Here is a 20,537-nt window from a genome sequence, read left to right as displayed (position 1 = left end):
TGGTTGACAGACTGCTGTGAGGATAATAGCGAATGCTTAGTATATGTGCTGTGTGAAGGACTACTTTTAAGAAATTTTATGTCTAAATTAACTGTACCTAGCAATTCTTTTAGGAGTGCTATCGCTATAATGCCCATTCTGCAGATGAGAAAACAGCTATAAAGACGTAGGATAAGTGTCCCAAGAGTCTCAGTAGTAAGTGGCAGAGCACAATATTCAAACCTGGACAGTTGGACACTTAAATTAAAAACCACATAATGCCGCCTCCCAGATGATAGAGTGCACAGGCAGTGCTTCACACTGTAGGTGGACAGGAACTGCTTAAACTAGTGTAGTCATTTTCCGGAGGGTCAGTGTTTCTGAGGGTGCGTGGCGGGCTGAACCGGAAGACCACTGCAAGGGCCTGCGGCCAGGAGAACTACAGCACCCACAATGCCCCGCGCCTTCCGCCGCGGCACTTCCGCTCGGCTTCGGGCTAGGAGGGCACTCATTGGTTCTCCGTGGGAGCCTTGCTGATTTAACGTTGCCATGAGCCCGCCTCAGACACCCGGAAGTGATCTCCCCGGAGGCCCCTGTGCGGCCGAGAAGCGGGGGTTTGGATGGGAGGGGGACTGGCCCGAGGACCGCGGGCGGGCTGGCTCCTCAGCCCCGCTCGCACGCAGCGGCTCTGACGCTGCGAGGGCTGTCTGGGAGGACGCGGGGCCCGGAGCTGGCTGGGAGAGCTCCCGGTTGTCTCCTGCCACCCAGACTGCCCCATGGAGTCCACGTTCAGCAGCCCCGCGGAGGCGGCGCTGCAGCGAGAGGCGGGAGCTGCGGGGCGGCGCACTCCTCTCGGGGACCTGGACCGAGTGTATGAGCTGGATCGAGTCGTCGGATTTGTCAGCGACCTCGGGTGTCACCGGGTGAGGGCCGGTTGAGGAACGGACGGGTCGCCCAGAGGATGGGGTCTTGGGGTGCTGTCATGAGGACGGCGGTCAAGGGGAGGTGCCCCTCAGGGAGTCGGGACTTCGAAGGTTAGGTAGGCGCTCCCGGAAGGTTTTCCTTGAAGAGGCCCTCGATTCGGGAGCGGCCGTTCCTGACCCCATGGTTTATGCGTCGCAGGTGGCCTTGCAGTTCCCAGACCAGCTCTTGGGAGATGCTGGGGCCGTGGCTGCGCGACTGGAGGAGGTCACGGGGTCGAAGATGTTCATTCTGGGGGACACGGCCTATGGCAGGTGGGAACTTGCTTAAGGATTGGGGGCGGGGTGGGTAGGTCTAGGGATCAGGGTTCCTGGCGTTTCCCCCGTGCGACAGTGTCTGTCCCCAGTGGCTGCGTTTCTCCGGGATGGGGAGGACCCCTCTCCTGACACTAGCTCATCTCAGTGACAGTGTCTTTTCTTCGTAACCTCACTGTCCCGACTGACCATGTTTCCATTGATGACAGCCAGTCTTCGTGATGAGACCGCCTCTCACTGATGGTATCTCCTCTGCAGCTGCTGCGTGGATGTACTGGGTGCTGAACAAGCGGGAGCTCAGGCCCTTGTACATTTTGGCCCTGCCTGCTTAAGCCCTCCTGCCCGCCCACTGCCGGTGGCCTTCGTCCTCGGTCAGCGTTCTGTGGCCCTGGAGCTCTGTGCCAAGGCCTTTGAGGCCCAGAACCCAGACCCCGCCGCACCTGTGGTGCTGCTGAGTGAGCCAGCCTGTGCCCACGCCTTGGGTGAGGGTTTTTCTTGGGAGTGCGGGAAGAGTGGGCCCCCCGGTCTGCGCCTTAATCTCCCCACTTCATAATGCTCCCCTGGAGTTCTCGGTGTGAGTCTGACCCCCGCTTCTGCTTTTGGGTCCTATTCATTGTCCTGGGGATGGGGGGGGGGGATCCAGCTTTAACCAGGCCCCAACCCCGACACCACCTCCTTCTTTCAGAGGCCTTGGCCACCCTTCTGCGCCCACGGTACCTGGACCTGCTTGTCTCCAGCCCGGCTCTTCCCCTGCCAGGGGGCTCCCGCAGTCCAGATCCCGAGCCCCTGGAGCGTTTCGGACGCCGCTTCCCCCTGGCTCCAGGGAGGCGTCTGGAGGAGTATGGTGCCTTCTATGTGGGGGGCTCTGAGGCCATCTCTGACCCTGACCTTGACCCAGACCTGAGCCGGCTGCTCTTGGGCTGGGCACCAGGGCGGCCCTTCTCCTCCTGCTGCCCAGACACAGGGCGAACTCAGGATGAAGGTGCCCGGGCTGGGCGACTAAGGGCACGTAGACGCTATCTGGTCGAGAGGGCCAGAGATGCCCGTGTAGTGGGGCTGCTGGCCGGCACCCTGGGCGTGGCCCGACACCGTGAGGCACTGGCACACTTGCGGAGCCTGACGCAGGCTGCTGGCAAGCGTAGTTATGTGTTGGCCCTGGGGCGACCCACACCTGCCAAGCTTGCCAACTTCCCTGAGGTGGATGTCTTTGTGCTGTTGGCCTGTCCTCTGAGTGCCCTAGCCCCCCAGTCTTCGGGCAACTTCTTCCGTCCCGTCTTGGCACCATGTGAGCTGGAGGCTGCCTGCAACCCTGCGTGGCCGCCTCCAGGCCTGGCTCCCCACCTCACGCATTATGCGGACTTATTGCCTGGTGAGTGGCAGGGGCACTCCCTAAGCGGAAGACACTTGAGGCATGGGGTTGGGGCCAGCAGACATCCTGTCTCTCCCTCCTAACAGGCTCTCCCTTCCACGTGCCCCTCCCGCCGCCCGACTCAGAGCTGTGGGACACCCCTGATGTGTCACTCATTACCGGCGGCCTCCGACCCCCACCTGCCTGGACGCCATCAACTGATTCTGGATGCTCAGCCCTAACCCTGAGGCCCCAGCAGGAGCTGGTTGAGAGCAGCCCTGCCGGTGAGTGTGGCCGACCCCCACTCCCAGCTGACCTCTTCCTGCAGATTCAGCCCACTCAGCCTCAACCCCTTCCCTCTGCAGCCTCATTCCTTAGTTCCCGGAGCTGGCAGGGGCTGCAGCCGCGCTTGGGTCAGACGCCAGTGACGGGAGCTGTGAGTGGAAGACGAGGGATTGCCATCGCCTACGAGGATGAGGGAAGCAGCTGATACCGTGTGGGGCCAGGGCCCCAGGTGGACTCAGGAATCACTGCTGAGAGCTTCAGTGCTCTCTCTGCACCAACCTCACTCTTCGGCCAGGATCCTCCGGGGGGCCCTTCACTGCGGATAGGATCCGGCTCTGTTCTCTCCCGTCCTGGCACTGGCACAAGGCCTGGCACATGCTGGCTTAGGGCATGCCTCTTGTTTGACTGATGGAGGAAGAGCTGTGGGTCTTCCCGGAATCCTTCTTGCACCCCTGGGAGCAGCCCAAGACCTCTGGCCAATCCAGGATCCTGCTGTGCAGTTGAGGGTGTGTCCTGGTCAGAGGCAGCTGCTGGATGCTTTGGAGCAGGCCTTCTCTGCCTCTGCGCTGTTGACATCTCCGGTGACATGGGTGCCTACTGTGAGGGGCTGTCCTGTGGAGGCAGGACGTTTAGCACCATCTCTGGTTTCTGCCCAGTAGATGCCAGCAGTATACCCCTCCCCGCCTGCGATGACCAGCAATGTCTCCAGATATTGACAGATGTCCCCTATGGGGGCAAAACTGCCCCCAGTCGAGAAGCGCTGGTCTACACCTATGCTGTCCAACACAGTAGCTACATGCGGCTGTTCAAACATACGTCTGAATTCATCAAGGTTAAAAACTCAGTTTCTTAGTCGCGCGAATCTCATTTCAGTGCGCGGGCAGCCACACGAGAGGAGGGCGCGGCTATAGGACGTTTCCATCACCCCGAAAGCTGTCAGCTGGTGCTGGGCTGTACCCACTCCAGTTTGTTTCTCAGGGAAACAACAGAAACGAGACTAAACCCGATGTTTTTTCTCCTTGTTTCTTTTGATTCATCAAATGCTGCAGGTCCTGTGTGTTGAGATCTGAATGGTATTTGACTGGGATCTTGTCCTCACTGTGTAGCTGGGAAGAGAGGCAGTTAAACAGGCAATTACCACATGTGGAAGCAGTATTCTTTGTGAGGAGGGATGCCCCCGGGGCAGCTAGAGCCCAGAAGAGGCTTCTGGGGGGAGGGGGAAGGGCGTTGTGACGTAAGCGGGATCTCGTGGGGAAAAAAAAAATTATCAGAAAAAATGGAGTGAAAAGGATATGTGGGCAAGGGGTACTCCATACTTAACCACACAGGCATTCACCAAAGTGGAGTGGCTGGACCCCAAGGGTTCAGAGTGGGAAGTGAAATGACTCGCCTCCGCACTCCCGGCATTTGCTGAAAATCCCGGCATGTCACTCTTGTCCAGGGTGTTGTAGGTGAACTGGGAGATGTGATCTTGGGCCGCTGGGACTGCCCAGCCTGCTAGTAGAGGCAGTTCTGTACACTGACCACGGTAACTGGGACAAGGTGGGCATCAGTCATGGAGTCTTCACATAGGTATCGAGTCACACTGTGTGCCAAGCACTGGAAACCCGGCAGCGAGCTCAGGAATCCTTTTGTGGTGTTTACGTTCTCCAGTCTCATGGTGCGGGAGACAGACATTAACAAACACTTAGTGTGCAGAATGGTGATAAGGGCTATGGAGAAATCGGAAGCTAGGAAGGAGTGTGAGGGAGAAGAGGCTGCAATATTAAACGAGATGGTCAGAGAAGGCCTTTTGACGGCAAGCGAAGAGTGAGCCACACGGATGATTAGGGGAAGCAGAGGGAACGAGTGCAATGCCACAAGGGTCTGACTGCAGGTTCAAAGAACAGCCTGGAGACAGTCTGCAGCCAGAGGAGACAATTAGTAGGGAAGAATTAGGAGACGAAGACCGGTAAGAAGCCCCATTGGCAGAGGCCTAGAAGGCCATCATTAAGGACTATCTATGGCTTTTATTCCGAGGGAAATGGGATTCACGGAGGTATTTTAAAAAGAGTGACATGATCTTCCTGAAGTTTCATAAGGCTTGCCAGGGTGGCGGGGGAACCCAGAGCAGGCGCGGGACCCTGCCTCTGGCTGGGGAAGGCTTCCTGTTAGAATGGTATCTGAGGACCAACTGGTGTTGGCCTTGAGTTCCCACTGTGGTGCAATGGGATCAGCAGCGTCTCTGCAGTGTCAGGACACAGGTTCTATCCCCGCTGACCAGCAGAATCGGGTTAAAGGGGTCTGACCTTGCTAGGATCTGATCCCCAATCTGGGAATTTCACATGCCCGTAGGACGGCCAAAAAAGAAAACAAACAAACAAAACAACTGGGGGAGTTCCCGTCGTGGCTCAGTGGTGAACGAATCCGACTAGGAACGATGAGGTTGCGGGTTCGAACCCTGGCCTTGCTCAGTGGGTCAAGGATCCGGCCGTTGCTGTGAGCTGTGGTGTAGGTCGCGGACGTGGCTTGGACCCCGCGTTGCTGTGGCTGTGGTGTAGACCAGCGAGAGTCGGGGCGGAGAAGGAGGAGGTGTGCAGACATGCGAGACGGAACGGCCAGGCAGAGGTCGAGGTCCTCAGGAGGCAGGGCGTCCACCCCCTGAGGGCCGTGAGACTACAACCACCACAATCCTCTGCGCCCGAATTTCCGGCGTCACCAAGGCGCTGGGCCCGGCGTGGGGTCACGTGGCTCCGGCCCGTCACGTGGGCGAGTCAGGTGACTGTGCGGGGCGGGCCGACGGACTGCGGGGCGGACGGTGGACGCAGGGACGCCGTTCTATCTCCGGCCCCCTCGAGCCGAGCCCCGCCGTCGTTGCCGCCATGACGGGGCTGGTGCTGCTCTACTCCGGGGTCTTCGTGGCCTTCTGGGCCTGCCTGCTCGTTGTGGGTGAGGCCGGGTCCCGGCGGGCGGGGCCGGCCTCGGGCCGAGCCGGGCTCGGCTGGAGCCCAGTGGAGAGGTGGAGTCCTGGAATGCTGGGCCCGGGCGCGGGCTCTGTACCCCGGGCTCCGGGACTTGCCTCGCGCCTGTCCGGGCCTCTGACCCCGGCCGGGGAGGCCCGGATCTCCAGCTGCTTGAGGAGGGGCGCGGGCGGGGCTCGGTGGGGACCGCGAGCACAGCCCTGGTTCCTTTCTGTCGCTGCCGCCCCTCTCCCCGGCTCCCTGCCGTCGGTCGTCCTTCTCTTGCTCCTGACCGGCTGGCTTGGGTCACGAGCCGGCTTCTCCAGTTCCTCTTTTTCCGGTCGTCTTGCCCTCCGCCCCACCCGCAGCTTGTTGGGTAAACGGCGGCTGGGACCAGGCTGGCTGGATCTGGTGGGGCCTGGCCGGAGCTCGTGGTCCCTCCCCTCCTCTAGGGTATTCAGACCTGCCGGTGGCTGCCCTTGAAGGGTCTAGGAGGTGGTGTCACAGAGATAGGTTAGTAGGGGAGGGGCAGAAAAAGGAAGCCTGAGCAGAGGAGCTTTGGAGACCGCAGTGCTGTCCCGTGGGGCCAGCCAGAGGACTCTCCCTTGACGTTGGTGTGGGCAGACCTGGGGGAAGGTAGCCCATGAACCGGGCAGCAACTTCGTGCCTAAGTTGGGGATCTTCTCTAGAGAGCAGCCCCTAACCCCTTTTTTTCTCACTGCTCCAGGAATCTGCTACACCATTTTTGACTTGGGCTTCCGTTTTGACGTGGCATGGTAAGGGAGATGATTCCCCTCGGAGCTTCTTGGCAGCCTGCCTTCTCTGATCTGAGCCCCTACCCCCCTCCTCCACCCCACCCCACCCCCCAGCTGCCTGGGATGTGGACTTTTGGGAAATAGGAAGTGTTTTGTCTCCATTTCTAGGACTGAGGGGGTTGGAAGAGGGGGCAGGGGTGGATTTTGTGCTGCTTTTCCACCAGCGCTGAATTGCCTTCCCCCTCTGTCTGCACCCCAGGTTCTTGACCGAGACTTCCCCCTTCATGTGGTCAAACCTAGGCATCGGCCTGGCTATCTCCCTGTCTGTGGTTGGGGCAGCGTGGTGAGTGTTGGAGCTGTGGGATGAGGGGAGGGGCTGAATCACAGCAGGTGGTGTCATTGGGTTCTTAGTCATCTTGGGGGCAATGACACGTTCGGGCTTTGCGCATTGGTTTCTTATCCATCCGCCAGGGGCATTTATATTACTGGCTCTTCCATCATTGGGGGAGGGGTGAAGGCCCCCAGGATCAAGACCAAGAACCTGGTCAGGTAAGCGCAGGACCCTCGCAACTTTGTCAGCACCAAGTGCGTTGGGAGCGACCTGTGTGTTTGACCTGCATGAATACTGCTCCTGACCAGCCTCGTGATGGGGTGGGATGTCCGCGGGAGAGAGGTGGCTGGAGCCTCCAGGGGGGAAGCTTGGTTTCCTTCTCATCTCTTTCTCCTTCACACCCCCTGAACCACCCGGCCCGACCACCAGCATCATCTTCTGTGAGGCTGTGGCCATCTACGGCATCATCATGGCAATTGTCATCAGCAACATGGCTGAGGTACGGAGGACCAGTTGGGGGGGCGTCCGTTCCAGTGTGTTCTGTGTGTTGCCACATGGTGGTGGGGCAGGAGGAGTGGAGTCGGGGTTGGTTTCTGATTTCTTCTCCGCCTTCCTCAGCCTTTCAGTGCTACTGACCCCAAGGCCATCGGCCATCGAAACTACCACGCAGGTAGGTGGGTGTGGGTGAAGACGTAAAGCTGGGGCTTCGCAGATGCTTCCTCCTCCCTTACACGCCCCAGCTTAGACGCCTCACTTTGATCTTCTCTCACCTACTTTGGCCTGCTTTGCGGAGTTGGGCTGGTGGCTGGCCCCATTAGTCCATGTGGGGCCCTTGCCCCCGTCTCTCCTTGTGTGTCTGACTGGGCCTCAGCGCTCCCTTTTCATGCCTCCAGGATACTCCATGTTTGGGGCTGGCCTCACAGTGGGCCTGTCCAACCTCTTCTGTGGCGTCTGTGTGGGCATCGTGGGCAGTGGAGCTGCCCTGGCGGATGCGCAGAACCCCAGCCTCTTCGTAAAGATTCTCATCGTGGAGATCTTTGGCAGTGCCATTGGCCTCTTCGGGGTCATCGTCGCAATCCTTCAGGTGCTGAGTCCCCCTGGGGAGCCTCTGCCCTCCTCCCCAACCCAACCCCACCCTTCTTCTGAAGGAGCCGCGGTGCTCCCTCCTCCATCTGTGACCACAGCACTCGAAGAGCTGCTCCCCCCTCAGTCCCAGCGTCTGCTTTTCTCCTGTCTGAAACTTTCCTTTTGTTTCTGTCTCCAACTTGCTGTCGCTGACAGCTTTTTTTCTCTGCTGTGTTGTGTCCGTAAATGAAAGACTTAGCCTCTCTTTTCCTGTTTTGTTGTCTTCCCCGTCTCCCTGCAGTCTAGACCAGGTTGGGATCGGGTCTGGGTCTGGGTTTCTCTGTCTTGGTGTGTGTGGCTCTGCTGTCGGTGCGACAGCGCGTCTGAGCTGTTGTGTGTCTTACTTGTTCAGCGGTGTGTGGATGCAGCTGAGGATCAGACGAAGGGTCTGAGTGTGACTCTGGAAGCTGCCTGGTTGACAGCTGGTTTGGTGATAGGCACTGTCCATGTGCCCGTCTCTCCGTCTGTCTGTCCTGCAGCCGAACTCTGTAGTTGCTTGAGTGTCCCTGTTTCTCTGTATTTGTGACAGTCACCCGTCTGCAGTACCTGTCCTTTCCTGCCAGGGGTTTGCGTTGTCTGACCCTCTGTCATTTGTCATTGTCTAATCTGTTTTTCTGTCCCTGCCTGATTTTCCCGTTCCTCTTTTGCAGACCTCCAGAGTGAAGATGGGCGATTAGATGGCCTGTGTGGGTGGGGCCGTGCCTCACTCTTATTTATTTGTGGTTCTCCTGAGACAGCTGGAGCTGTGCCCCCCAGGCTTTCAGGGGGCTTGGGGTCCAGGGCCCTCCCTGCACTCACTTCTTGCTGCCTGTCGACTTGGAGGCAATGCCTGGCTGGATCCTCAGTGTGGGGAGTGGGCCGCCCATGACCATGTGCAGCTTCGTACCTGTGTCCCACCTCCACCTCCACCCCGTCTTCCCAGTGTTTGTGAAATAAACGTGGCATTTGTCTGGGTCACTGCTGCTCTGTGGTCCTCCTTCGCCACCTCTCACAGAGGAAGGGTAAACAGGCCTGTAGGCCTCAACTTCAGGCCAGCCTCTTGCTAACTCAGCAACTCAGAGACACTCACTGTCTCTGCTCAGGACAGAGCAGGCTCCTGGGCGGGGAGGGAGGGCTGCTGGGCTGAGGACTCTACCTCTGAACATCTTTTTGAAGGGAAGGAGGGAGCCTGGGGATGTGGGCTCAGGTGATGGGCGGGGGAAGTAGGTGTCTTCCGAGCCCCCTGCCCTCAGGGCTCTTGTCAGCTCAGCCCCAGTTGGCCACATCTGCTTAGCTGGCGCCCCTCAGGCATCCATACTTCTGCCCAGTGGGGCTTGGAACACAGTCATTTGCTTCCACCCAGCCCAGCCACATCCAAGCCGCCAGTGACGAGTTTGACCCCTTGTTCCTAAGGCCCTGTCCAGCCCCGCCGGCTCCTGTCCAACCTTTTCCCCGACCTCCTGTTACCCTGGAAGCCCCTGCCGCACACTCGGTCCACACCACTGAAGTGTCTTGTCCAACTAGCCGCCCTCGCCGCGGGCGGACCTTTCATCGTGCCCTTACCATGAGTTGACAGATCCCCGACCTCCCTGCGCGAGGCGGCTCTGCCTAACTTGCAGCTGCCCTTCTTTGGCCGAGTTCGCGCTCCAACCCGGGCCAGACCCGCCGCCCCATTCCTCCGAATGGGTTTGGCCCATCCGCACCCTCTCCGCTTCGGAGCTCGAATCCAGTCCCTTGGATGAGCCCGATCAGTTCCTCCCACCCCTCTCCGGTCCCCGGTCCCCGCGGTGCCTTCGCTCCGCCTCGCTCCGCCGCGGGCAGGGGCAGGCGTCGGGGGCGCGCCGCGGGTGCGGGCGCGCTGGAGGCGGGGGCCGCGGGGACGCGCGCGCGGGCGCGCCGGCCGGGCCTGCCCCTCCGAGGCGCCGTAGCGCGGGAGGGAGGCGGCGGCGCTGTGGTCCATCGGTCCGCCGGTCCGTTGGTCTGCCCGGCCGCCCGGCCCCGCCCTGCCCCCCGGGGCGGCTCGGCTCCATGGCCCGCGGCGGCGGCGGCGGCGGGAGGCGGCCCCGGGGCCGCGGGGGCCGCTGACCGGGCGGCGGGAGGCGGCGGGGCCGGGCCATGGGGGACGGAGCCGTCCGCAGCCGCCGGATCCCGGAACCCAGCCCAAGCCGGAGCGGCGCCCCCTGCTGAGCCCCGATTGCCGGGTGAGAAGGGGACGCGCGCGGCCCCCAGCCCCGGGCCCCGGGCCCCGGGATTCCAGACCCCGCCCCGCGAGGGGCGCCCGGACCGCGACCCCGAGGTCCCCGCCCAGGACCGAGCGGGAGGCGCTGGCGGCCAGACCCTGGCCTGGCCTCACCCCACCCTACCCCCCATCCCTCGGATCTTCCTCCCCCCCCACCCCGCCCCCAACCACCGGGCTCCTCTGCCCACCCCCAGCCAGCCTCCCTTGTTGTCCTCGCTCACCCCAGCCTCCTGGCATGGGGAGGTGCCCCACTCACGTTGCCCCTTTGCCTCGCCCCCCACACACACATCCTCTCCCCCATCCACGCCCCCCACCCCCAGGCTCCACACCCACCGGGTCTTTGCTGCCTCCCGGTCCCAGGGTGCCACGTGTTCTGGCCACTGAGCCTTCCAGCCCCGCCCAGACGCACCTCCAAGCCTAGCGGGCAGCCTGACCCAGAACCCCGGGCCCCCCCCACCCCCCCGAGGGAGGGGTGGGAGTGTTTGCACGTGGTGTTGAGAGCTGCCTGGGAGCCTGTCTGGATGACTGTAAAAGCCAGGAGCGGCGGCTTTGTTTGTGCCTTACTGTTATTGTCACCCGGGCGTGTCTGTGGCTCTCTATGTAGTTCTCTGTGTGTCTGAGTGCCGGTGACTCTAGCTGGGACCCAGGGTGTCTGTGGTTGTGTGCTGCTGTGGAACCGTGCGTGAGATGAACCCCGCTCCCTGCAGCACTGCCAGAAGTGCCCCCAGAGGTGTTGCTGCTGTGTTGGAACCACAGTTAGAGCCATGGCCCAGGCAAGACCCCCGCTTAACATAGTGCCTCCAGGGTCCACGCGTTCGCCCTTATGGGAATCAGAACCAGAAGTGCTAGGCAGGCCCCAGAAAGTTCATCTCAATCCTTGAGGTCTTAGGGAAGGGGTACCCCCGTGCCCCACCTTGTATTTTGACCTCTTGCTCCAGAGGGGAAGGATCCACAAAGGTCTCGTGCAAATTCGGGCCACCTAGATGCTGAGGGCCCCTCCCGGCTGGGTTCCAGGTGGCCCGGCCTGCTTGCCACCCGGACCTGCCCAACCAAACCCCTGCCCACCGTGGTCCTGGGAGGACTAAACGAACGTACTCTGTGTCGAGTGAAAGTGCTCGAGGTAGGTGCTCAGTCAATGGTCCCCCACCCCCAGTCCGTGAATCCCGGGCTGAGGATGCCGCCCTGCGGGGCTTTCGTTCTCTGGGGCGGAGAGAATACACGTGAGTCTGTATGTAAGTGTGTTTCCGTGTTCAGGTAGGAACCGCGGTGAGCAGAGGTCACATGTCCAGTTCCGGGGAATCCTTGGTGGGAGGGTGTAAAGTCGTGCAACAAGGGCATGTGCCTGAGCGTGAGGGCGGTAAGGCTGTGTGTGCGTGTGTGTGTGTGTGTGTGTGTGTGTGTGTGTGTCGATGAGGATGAGGAGGAAAGCATGTGTGTGGGTAAGCACTCAGTGGTGTGGAGACGCTTGAGTCGTGAGTTGCCAAGGGCTGTGTCTGTGTGGCTGGTTGCAGGTCGGATGCAACTTGGTAAGTGTGCAGAGGTGTGAGCAGGTAAGTGTGAAGGTGCCCGTCTAAGAGCACGAGCAGTGGGCAGGACGGGGGTGGGTGGCTTTGCGCCCCCGGGCCTGACTGCTGGTCTCTTTCCCTCCTGCCCCTGCGCAGGCCGGCAGCCGGATGCCCGGGCCCACTGGATGGGCCGGCGGCCGCCTGCGTGATGAGCAGGCTGCTGGGGGTGACGCTGGAGCGCGTCTGCAAGGCCGTGCTCCTTCTCTGCCTGCTGCACTTCCTCGTGGCCGTCATCCTCTACTTTGACGTCTACGCCCAGCACTTGGCCTTCTTCAGCCGCTTCAGTGCGCGCGGCCCCGCCCGGGCGCTCCACCCGACGGCCAGCAGCAGCACCAACTATTCTCGGCCCAACGCCACTGCCCCCAGCTCCGGGCTCCCCGAGGCTCCCAGCGGCCGGTCTGGCCCCACGGCTCCTGTTCTGCCGCCCTGCCCTGACTCACCTCCTGGTCTGGGTGAGCCGGCGTGGGAGGGCTTGCCTCTGGGGTGGGCGGAGGACTGGGGACTCGGGGAGGGTCTGGGTGTGTCCCGGGGTTCGCTTGCCCCCCCCAGGTGGAGGGAGAGGGCGGGTGTCCCCGGGTTTGAGGAAGGCCTGATTCCTGCCTGCAGTGGGCCGACTGCTGATCGAGTTCACCTCGCCCATGCCCCTGGAGCGGGTGCAGAGGGAGAACCCAAGCGTGCTCCTGGGCGGTCGCTACACCCCGCCCGACTGCACGCCAGCCCAGACGGTGGCCGTCATCATCCCCTTTCGACACCGGGAGCACCACCTGCGCTACTGGCTCCACTACCTGCACCCCATCCTCAGACGGCAGCGGCTCCGCTACGGCATCTACGTCATCAACCAGGTGCGTGGCCCGCGGCCGCCAGGGAACCCCTGAGCACCTGCGGGTGCGGGGCCCGAGGTCTTGATGCACCCATGGGCTTGGGCCATTTGTGGGTGCTTGTCCCCCTCTGGTTGTGTGGCCATGTGAGTGTACATGCGGCGTACACGTATGTCAGCGTGTGCCTAGACACGTTTGCGTGTGTGTTCAGAGGAGTGTGTGTGTGAACGCTGGTGTGCCGAGGTGTGTGCAGAGCCTCGACGGGAATGAGCGCCACTGCCTATCCTTGGCGGGCCCTGCCCCTTGGTGGCGGCGGCTGAGGCTGTGCTGGCTCTGAGCTCCTGGGGGCCCCGAGCAGAGGGAGAGTCAGACCCTGAGCGAGGGATCACGTCTGCCCGAGGGCCGCGTGCTGAGCATGGCTGAGGTCCAGGCAGCCTGCTTAGCCTCAAGCCCTGCCATGGGCCCGGCCTGGCTGCTGGGCTTGGAAAGGATCTGATACAGGCTCTCTTTCCCATAGAGAATTCGCAGACTTGAGCTGGAATACCTTTAGCCCCCAGGACGATGGCGCGTGACTGGAGCGGGGGCAGGGTCTCTGGCACGGCCAGGCGGTCTCGTCCAGCCCCGGGTGGGGAAGCAGTGACCGAGATGGGTCTTGAGGGAGGCACAGGCACGAGCCGGCGGAGGGACCAGGGGAGGGACACATTGTAGTCACAGGGACCCGGAGACCTGGTCTCGAGTCCAGGAGCTGTCAGCAGAGGGGCGAGGTCCAACAGGCAGGGAGGGTGGCAAAGTCGAGGCTGGAGGGGCTGGCGGAGGCCAAATCCAGCAGGATCTCAGGAGGCGGCAGAAGCAGTTGAGTTCCAGCCTGAGGGTGACGGGGCACCCTTGTGAGGTTGCAAGGAGGGAACACTGTGTGTGTTGGCTTGGTAGAAAGACTGCTTTGACGGCACGTGGAGGACGGGGCGGGGGGAGCCTGGAGGCAGAGGGACCGGTTGGGAAAAGGCTCCGAAGCTCAGGAGGAAGATGGTGAACGTGCCTGTGAGTCAGGCAGGAGTCGTGCAGATGGGGGGAGATGTGACACAAGAGGCGGAGAGGAAGCAAAGGGAGACGCCGGGACACCACGAGGGCTCCTGTCTTGACTGTTCGCGGCGGGGATGGCTGCACCTGTGCGTGAGACGGGAACACAGGATCCGGGCCAGGTCTGGGCTGGGGAGTGCCGCTCTGAGTTCTTTTCTGCATGTGATGGATCTGAGTGCCTGGGGGACATGCCAGAGGAACCTTGAGCAGGCGGTTAACGGATGATGCGACCCAGGAGCCAGGTCTCAGGGGGAGAGGGGCCTGGAGGGCCCTGGTATGGACAGGGTCCCTAAAACCAGCCTCATCCAGCCTGCCCAGCAGGCTGGGAGCGGAGAGGAAAGAGCCAGCAAGCCAGGGACAGGCGGAGAAAGGAGACGGCCCCAGAGGCCGCAAGCATTGGCCAGAAAGGTTCGAGGAGCCCCAGGAGAGCGCCGTGTCCCAGAAGCCCGGGAATGAGTGTCGGGAAGGCGGCGCTGCGCGGGCACCGCCGGGGGAGGAGCGGGGATGCGGCCCAAGAAGCGTCCAGTGGATTTAGCAACAAGGTGGGCCCAGCGAGAGCCGTTTCAGGGGCATGGTGGGGGCGGAGGCAGATTGCAGTGGGTTTGCAGAAGGAATCAGATTAGACAAAATGGAGGTAGCCACTTGGAGATAACTCTATAAAAAACCCAAAAACCTCTGCCGAGGAGGGAAGGCAGAAGGTGGGGCGGTGGCTAGAGGACCGGTTTGCCTTGGATGGGAGAGAACCGAGTGTGTGTGTGAGCCCTGTGGGAGGAACCCAGGGCTCCCCGGTGGCGAGAGAGGTTAGGCGGGAGGGGCGGTGAACCAGGAGAAAATGGACCGTTGCTGCAAGGCCTGGCGGGAGAGAAGGCTCCAGAAGGAGGAAAGAGCAGATGGGGCCGGGCCATTCAGGGTCCAGGGGAGCAGCCTGGCTGGTGGAGGGCAGGGCATCTCCTCCTCCTCTCCTTCCAAAGGGCCCACGAGACGACCCCTTCTCCAGAAGCCTCTCTGGCTCCATCCTGGAGACGGTGGGTTGCAGCAGGGGTTCGGGGGCCAGCTTCTTCCATGGAAGCCTCCTTGCTCTGGCCAGAACTTGGAGCTAGGAGGCCGGCCTCAAGGAGACATGGCCCCGCAGCCCCATTTCTCTGGGGACCACAGGCTCACTATGCTCGTCATTTTGTTGGGGAGACAGGTGAATTGAGCCTGGTCCCGTCCTAGTCCCGGAGGCTGCCCAGAGCCTTGAATGTGGATCTGTCTGAACCGGAGGGGGCAGGTGACTGAGGCTCGGAGGCTCGGTCCCTGTGGTCTCTGTGTCTTAGACCTTAGCCATTTGGGGGCGTTCTTTGTTCACCTCACTTGGTGACATGCTCAGTAGGGAAATTGTGTGCTCAGGGCTGCTCATCTCTGGGGTCCTCACGGGCACAAAGAAGATGCCTGGCACCAAGCACAGGGCCCCGGGGCATGTTCGAATGAGTGAATGAAAGGAGAGCTCGGAAGGCAGCAGTTTGAAAGGACCCTGGCATAAGGGAAGCACAGGGTGGGAGTGGGGGTTGGGGTGAGTAATTAAACTGGACGGGGAGGCTTGGTCAGGGAGGCCTTCCCAGACACGAGTTTGACTGGAGAAGGAGAGCATTCCAAGCAGGGGAACTGCTGACACCAAGGCCTGGAGGCAAGAAAGAAGGTGGCGGAGTTCCCACTGCGGCTCAGCAGGTTAAGAATCCAGCTGGTATCCATGAGGCCACAGGTTTGATCCCTGGCCTCGCTCAGTGGGTTAAGGATTTGGCGTTGCCGTGAGCTGCAGCATAGTTTGTGAAAGCAGCTCGAATCCGGTGTGGCTGTGGCTGGGGTGTAGGCCGGCAGCTGCAGCCTCGATTCACCCCCTGACCTGGGAACTTCCGTATGCTGTGGGTGTGGCTGTGAAAAGAAAAAAGAAGAGAAGGAAAGAGTGCGGCCTGTTTTGGGCTTGTGGAGGAATGGAGAAGAGCTGGGCTTTGGGACCTGGGGGCAGTGGCCAGAGAGGAGGCGGGAGCCAAATCGCGAAAGGCCTTGGAAGGCTAGGACCAAGATAAGGCGCTGGACCTGACCTCAGGAGTCCGGGAGAGCCACGACGGGGCGGGCAGGGGTAGTCCCAGGGCCGCAGGGTCCGCTCTGAACAGCAGCAAAGCAGCAGGTGCCTCCCAGCTCAGGCCAGAGCTGACCTGTCGCCTCCACCAACCCCAGCACGGGGAGGACACCTTCAACCGGGCCAAGCTGCTCAACGTGGGTTTCCTAGAGGCGCTGAAGGAGGACGCCACCTACAACTGCTTCATCTTCAGTGACGTGGACCTGGTCCCCATGGATGACCGCAACCTGTACCGCTGTGGCGACCAGCCCCGCCACTTCGCCATTGCCATGGACAAGTTCGGCTTCCGGTGAGGGCTCCCATCGCAGCCGCACCCAGGCGCCGGCTCCCAGCCCCGGGGCCTCCCTCCCCATCTCTGGTCCTCCCTCGGGACTCGCCCCGGGGGCCCCTCCCCATCTCTGGTCCTCCCTCGGGACTCACCCCCCCCCCCCCCCCGACGCCTGCCTTCTTCCGCGTCCCAGGCTGCCCTATACCGGCTACTTTGGAGGTGTGTCGGGCCTGAGTAAAGCCCAGTTCCTGAGGATTAACGGCTTCCCCAACGAATACTGGGGCTGGGGTGGCGAGGATGACGACATTTTCAACCGGTGAGCAGGGCGGGGAGTGGACCGGGGGGGGGGGGGGACGCGCTGGACGGGGCGCCTCGCCCTTCCTGGTATCCGCTCCAGCCCCGCTGTCCCCGTCCCCAGGATCTCCCTGACTGGGATGAAGATCTCGCGCCCAGACATCCGCATAGGCCGCTACCGCATGATCAAGCACGACCGGGACAAGCATAACGAGCCCAACCCGCAGAGGTGACCCCCCCAGCGCCCCCGGCCCCAATCACCCCAGCCCCTTACTCTGTAGAGGTCCCCAGAGGGGATCCCCCAGGCCCCCGACCCTCGACTCCTAGAGATGCTCCTGGCACCCCGATCCCTGTTCCCCAGTCCCCAGCTCAGCCTCACCCCAGACGACTCTCACCCTGGCCTGATTCCTAGAAGCAGCTGAAACGTAAAGGCAGGGCTCCTATCATCGTTGGGTAGCTGGCATTCCTCTTGGTGCCCTCACAGACCTGGCTCGTGCCAGAGCAGCTAGGAGGAGTGATGGCGGGCCTCGGGCACAGCTCCGGGGCCTGCAGACCCAACGAAGGCGGCCTGAGCCCTGTGGGGCAGGGGTGGGAAGACATTGCTGAGCCTCTGCGATGGGAGTAGGCGGCCGGTCTCGGAGGAGGAAGCAGCGCTGGATGTCTGGCGCTGGCCGGGGGGGCGTGTGAGAGGCAGGGCGGGGAGGGGGCCCAGCGCAGTCCTGTCCCAATAGCCCTCGGGACGTTCATCCTGGGGGGGAGACAGGTAGTGACAGCACAGGGGGATCAGGACAAAGTGCTGTCCTGGCAGAAGAGGGAGTGGTGGTGGGAGGCTTCCTGGAGGAAGCGATGGCAAACTGGAGTTTGAAAAGGGTTACTCACGCTACAGATATGTGTCGCACACCTACTTTGGGCACAGTGCTCTATTCACCAGGCTGATGGAGGAGGCCAGTCTGGACGAAAGAAGTAGTTCGCGTGGGAGTCTGGAATGCGAACGTCCATTGTACATGCCGAGCGTCTGACACCCCTCGCGGTCACAGTCTGAAACCTGGGAGTGAAGGAAAGGGGGGAATCTGCCGACCCCAGATTGGAAGTTTCCCTTTTGTTCCAGAGGCGCTGGGGAGTCATGGAAGGACCAGGTGTGGGTTTGGAAGGATCACTCTTTGAGTCTGAATCAGGTGAAGGGCTGGCAGAGCTGCAGGTGGAGCGGGAGGACGCAGACCAGGCCCGAAGGGATCCACGGAGTCCAGGGGCTGTGCTGGGTGTGAGGCCGCGGTGCCCCCACCAGCACAGTAGGGACCTGGGAGCCAGGGTGTCCGAGCTGGGAGAGGGGTGGCAGCACTGATGTGGTTGATGTTTGGCTGAAGCATGGAGCACCAAGCGTCCAGGGAGCTGGCGAAAACACAGTTCAGATCAAACCAAAACCATGGCGCGCGGGGAAGGACTGCAGGCTGGCCAAAGAGGGGCTTCAGGACATGCGAGAGGGGGCGGCGCTCAGTGTCGGGAAGGCCCTGGGCAGGGATCTGAGCTGAGCTCGGAAGGACTGGGGGAATCAAAATGGTTGGGGTGAGGGTGGGAGCGGAGCTCTGGCAGCACATGCCAGGGGCCTGGTCCTGTTTCAGGAAAAACGTGACTAGATGCCTCCCCCACAGAGTGTTGTCAGCCTTGGCGGGGGTGGGGGGTGGGGGGGGGACGCGGCAGGGGGGCAGATGTTTCCGGCTTAAGGAACTCTGGATAGTAGTTTCATCCCCCTCGTTGCTTTCGCCTCAGGTCTAGGACTTCTGGAGTCTTCTTCCCTTCACCCTCATGTCCAGATCATCAGCAGGTCCTGTCATTGGCACCCCGAGTCCTATCTGAGCCGGTCCGGTTTTCCCTTTACTTCTGCCCCAGCACAGCCTCTGTCCTCCTGCCCAGCGGGTCCCCCGTCTTCCATCTTCCATTGTTCGTGTCCCCGGTGCCTGCCTCGCCCCAAACTGGGCTAAAAATCCCTGTGTCTTCTCACTCACAGAATAAAAAAACGGCTTCCTCTGACTTGGAGAGGCCTCTGCCCACACATGCTCTCACCTCCCAGCTCATCTTACTCTCGGTTCGCCCCTTGGCCCCCCCGAGCCCTAGCTGCTCAGCCGTGCCGCTTCTCTTTCCAGTGTGGGGTCAGCATGTGCCGTTACCTCTGCCGGGGATGCTCGTCCCCTGCCGTCACTTTGATGTCCCCTGCTCACCCCTGCCACGGCAGGCGGTGTCCCTCAGCACTCTGATGGCTGACGTTGTCCTTGTCTGTTGCTTGTCTCCCTTAGCGGAATAGACTGGCCGGGAGGGGAGGGACCTTGCTGTCCTATTCATGGCTGTGTCTGGTGCTTCGAGCAGGCCTGGCACATGGGGATTGCTCAATAAATAGATGATGGAGTGATACAGAATGAGGAGCAAAGAAGGTGGCACAGAGGTGATGGGCATGGGGACTGATGATGATGCTCCCGGTGTAGGACCTGTTGCATTTGAGGTGCCTGTGGGGTGCCCCTTGGGGTCTGGGTCTGGGATGAGCGATTTGTGAGGGTGTCATGATTCTGGCCTCAAGGGGGTAAGATCTCTGTTTTGAGGGTAGACGCAAGAGCCAAGGGGCTCCGGGCGGGTGGAGGGTGGAGGGGACGGCAGGGGAAACGGAGGTACCCCTGGGAGAAGCCAGGATGGCATGAACCTTGGCTCCCGTGATCCCTGCTGGGTCTGGGGGTGAGCCCTGACCTGGACCCACTTCCGTCCTATCTAGGTTTACCAAGATTCAAAACACGAAGCTGACCATGAAGCGGGACGGCATCAGGTCAGTGAGGTACCAGGTCTTGGAGGTGTCTCGGCAGCCGCTCTTCACCAATATCACAGTGGACATTGGGCGGCCCCCCTCATGGCCCCCTCGGGGCTGACACCAGTGGACAAAGGCTCCCAGTGCCAAGGATTGCCTGCCAGAGGACTGACCTACAGCCTGGCTGGCGGCTGCTCTGTGGCGGATCCCCCAGGACTGAGACTGCGGGCTCTGTTTTCTGAGGGTCTTCAATAGGCCCCCCCAGCTACACCTGGAAATTTCAGGACCTACTCTGGGGGGCTTCCATCCTGGGCAGGCCCCTCAAGTGTGGCCCTCCCTGGGGTCACCCCTTCTTCCTGCTCCTCCTTCCCCAGGCCAGCCCCCTTCACTGTCAGGGCTGGGCCAGCCCCTGCACTGCCTCACCGAGTGGCCTGGGCCAGGTCACTCCACCTCTCTGTGCCTCAGTTTCCCCCCTCCTTGAGTCCCCTAGGGCCTGGAAGAGCGGGAGGTATGACTAGGGGGCAGTGTCGCTTCCAGGGGGACTTCTCAGACCTGGGGATCCCCCATGCTTCCAGGGGAGGGGAAACCTTTTACATTCAACATTGTGGGGGGCAAACGCTGGTGCGCCCCCTGCTGAGGAGCAGCCCCGGGAGGGGACCAGAGAGGGTGCTGTGTGGCTGCCTGGGACCTTGGGGATGGGCTTTGCATGGGGGGTGGGTGGGGCTTGGATCAGGTGGGTTCCTGCCCCCCGCCCCTCAGAAAGAAGGCAGTAGCCCCAGGGCCGGCTCGTGTTTGTACATTGCACAGAAACTTGTGTGGGTGCTTTAGTAAAAAAACGTGAATGGAGCAGTCCCTTTGTCTCTTGGGGGATGGGGATCTGGAGCCCTAAACCCAGGCCCTGCGTGTGTGGTGGGAGGAGGCCTGGCTCGACCTAGCGGTCCGGCCGGGCCGTCCTGTTCCTCCAAGAACAGCGCTTCGCTAGTCCGCCAGCTGGAAGGGGGAAAGTTTACGCTGTCGCTGCCTCGCGGCCAGAAGAGCCAAAGAAGTAATCACCCCGTGGGCTCAGATTTCTCAGTGCTTTCACCTGCCCTGAAAGCGAAAGGCGCCCAGGGATGGAAGGAACGTGGGGTCAGGGCGGGGCGGCTGGTTGACTCCAAAACCACCTACCACCGCGGTGGGTTGGGCTTGACGAGCCGGCACCGCCCTGAAATGGGCGGGGGCGGGGCTTGGGGGCGGAGCAGGGCCCCGTTTCCCGGGTGACGGCCGCGCGGGAGGGGCGGGGCTAGGGCCCCGGTCCGGCCGCCTGGCTCCTCCGGCCGCGACCAGAAACTGCGGACCCGAGCGTCAGCCAAGAGCCGGGGGGACGAGACAGAGCCAGAGGCCGGTGGCTTCT

General features: G+C 61.8%; 3 protein-coding genes across 10 annotated transcripts; all 3 read left to right on the top strand.

Moving 5' to 3' along the window:
* Positions 1–513: 513 nt before the first annotated feature.
* Positions 514–3,854, top strand: DPH2 (diphthamide biosynthesis 2). 3 transcript variants are annotated; one of them, XM_021096833.2, is made up of 6 exons: positions 550–902; positions 1,102–1,214; positions 1,473–1,696; positions 1,900–2,583; positions 2,670–2,846; positions 2,928–3,854. In XM_021096833.2, exons 1-6 carry the CDS (start codon positions 756–758, stop codon positions 3,050–3,052), a joined length of 1,470 nt encoding a protein of 489 aa, XP_020952492.1. In that variant the 5' UTR covers positions 550–755; the 3' UTR covers positions 3,053–3,854. The 3 variants fall into 3 exon arrangements, with proteins under 3 accessions (XP_020952491.2, XP_084821467.1, XP_020952492.1); XM_021096832.2 differs by lacking the exon at positions 1,473–1,696 and having other exon boundaries at positions 514–902; XM_084965341.1 differs by lacking the exons at positions 1,473–1,696; positions 1,900–2,583 and having other exon boundaries at positions 514–902.
* Positions 3,855–5,624: 1,770 nt separating this feature from the next.
* Positions 5,625–8,954, top strand: ATP6V0B (ATPase H+ transporting V0 subunit b). The gene is made up of 8 exons (XM_021096834.2): positions 5,625–5,775; positions 6,514–6,562; positions 6,801–6,884; positions 7,013–7,090; positions 7,302–7,371; positions 7,491–7,542; positions 7,766–7,956; positions 8,648–8,954. Exons 1-8 carry the CDS (start codon positions 5,709–5,711, stop codon positions 8,672–8,674), a joined length of 618 nt encoding a protein of 205 aa, XP_020952493.1. The 5' UTR covers positions 5,625–5,708; the 3' UTR covers positions 8,675–8,954.
* A 930-nt stretch (positions 8,955–9,884) lies between these two features.
* B4GALT2 (beta-1,4-galactosyltransferase 2) lies at positions 9,885–19,990 on the top strand. 6 transcript variants are annotated; one of them, XR_002345230.2, is made up of 8 exons: positions 9,885–10,177; positions 11,877–12,232; positions 12,387–12,622; positions 15,893–16,083; positions 16,256–16,378; positions 16,481–16,585; positions 17,243–17,492; positions 19,115–19,252. XR_002345230.2 is itself a non-coding variant. In XM_021096829.2 (7 exons), the coding sequence occupies exons 2-7, from the start codon at positions 11,929–11,931 to the stop codon at positions 19,263–19,265; spliced, it is 1,110 nt and encodes a 369-aa protein (XP_020952488.2). In that variant the 5' UTR covers positions 9,885–10,177; positions 11,877–11,928; the 3' UTR covers positions 19,266–19,990. The 6 variants fall into 6 exon arrangements, 3 of the variants coding, with proteins under 3 accessions (XP_020952488.2, XP_084821465.1, XP_020952489.2); XR_002345231.2 differs by lacking the exon at positions 19,115–19,252 and adding an exon at positions 18,124–18,408 and having other exon boundaries at positions 17,273–17,492; XR_002345229.2 differs by lacking the exon at positions 19,115–19,252 and adding an exon at positions 18,124–18,261.
* Positions 19,991–20,537: the final 547 nt, after the last annotated feature.

The sequence above is a fragment of the Sus scrofa genome, chromosome 6, assembly GCF_054392235.1.
Source record: "Sus scrofa isolate SSC_HxYL_T2T_F1_AM1 chromosome 6, Sscrofa_HxYL_maternal_Yorkshire_Landrace_v2.0, whole genome shotgun sequence".
NCBI lineage: Eukaryota > Metazoa > Chordata > Mammalia > Artiodactyla > Suidae > Sus > Sus scrofa.
The sequence above is the reverse complement of the archived record's forward strand: the minus strand, read 5'-3'. Positions and strand labels throughout refer to the sequence as shown.

Excerpts from the sequence above, each read along its gene's own strand:
- B4GALT2 (XM_084965339.1), top strand. The coding sequence starts at position 11,929 with ATGAGCAGGCTGCTGGGGGTGACGCTGGAGCGCGTCTGCAAGGCCGTG. Across the intron at positions 12,233-12,386 it reads TGACTCACCTCCTGGTCTGG|TGGGCCGACTGCTGATCGAG; the intron begins GTGAGCCGGCGT and ends TCCTGCCTGCAG. Across the intron at positions 16,586-18,123 it reads AACGAGCCCAACCCGCAGAG|GTCTAGGACTTCTGGAGTCT; the intron begins GTGACCCCCCCA and ends CTTTCGCCTCAG.
- ATP6V0B (XM_021096834.2), top strand. The coding sequence starts at position 5,709 with ATGACGGGGCTGGTGCTGCTCTACTCCGGGGTCTTCGTGGCCTTCTGG. Across the intron at positions 5,776-6,513 it reads GGCCTGCCTGCTCGTTGTGG|GAATCTGCTACACCATTTTT; the intron begins GTGAGGCCGGGT and ends TCACTGCTCCAG. Across the intron at positions 6,563-6,800 it reads TTCCGTTTTGACGTGGCATG|GTTCTTGACCGAGACTTCCC; the intron begins GTAAGGGAGATG and ends TCTGCACCCCAG.
- DPH2 (XM_021096832.2), top strand. The coding sequence starts at position 529 with ATGAGCCCGCCTCAGACACCCGGAAGTGATCTCCCCGGAGGCCCCTGT. Across the intron at positions 903-1,101 it reads GCGACCTCGGGTGTCACCGG|GTGGCCTTGCAGTTCCCAGA; the intron begins GTGAGGGCCGGT and ends TATGCGTCGCAG. Across the intron at positions 2,847-2,927 it reads GGTTGAGAGCAGCCCTGCCG|CCTCATTCCTTAGTTCCCGG; the intron begins GTGAGTGTGGCC and ends TTCCCTCTGCAG.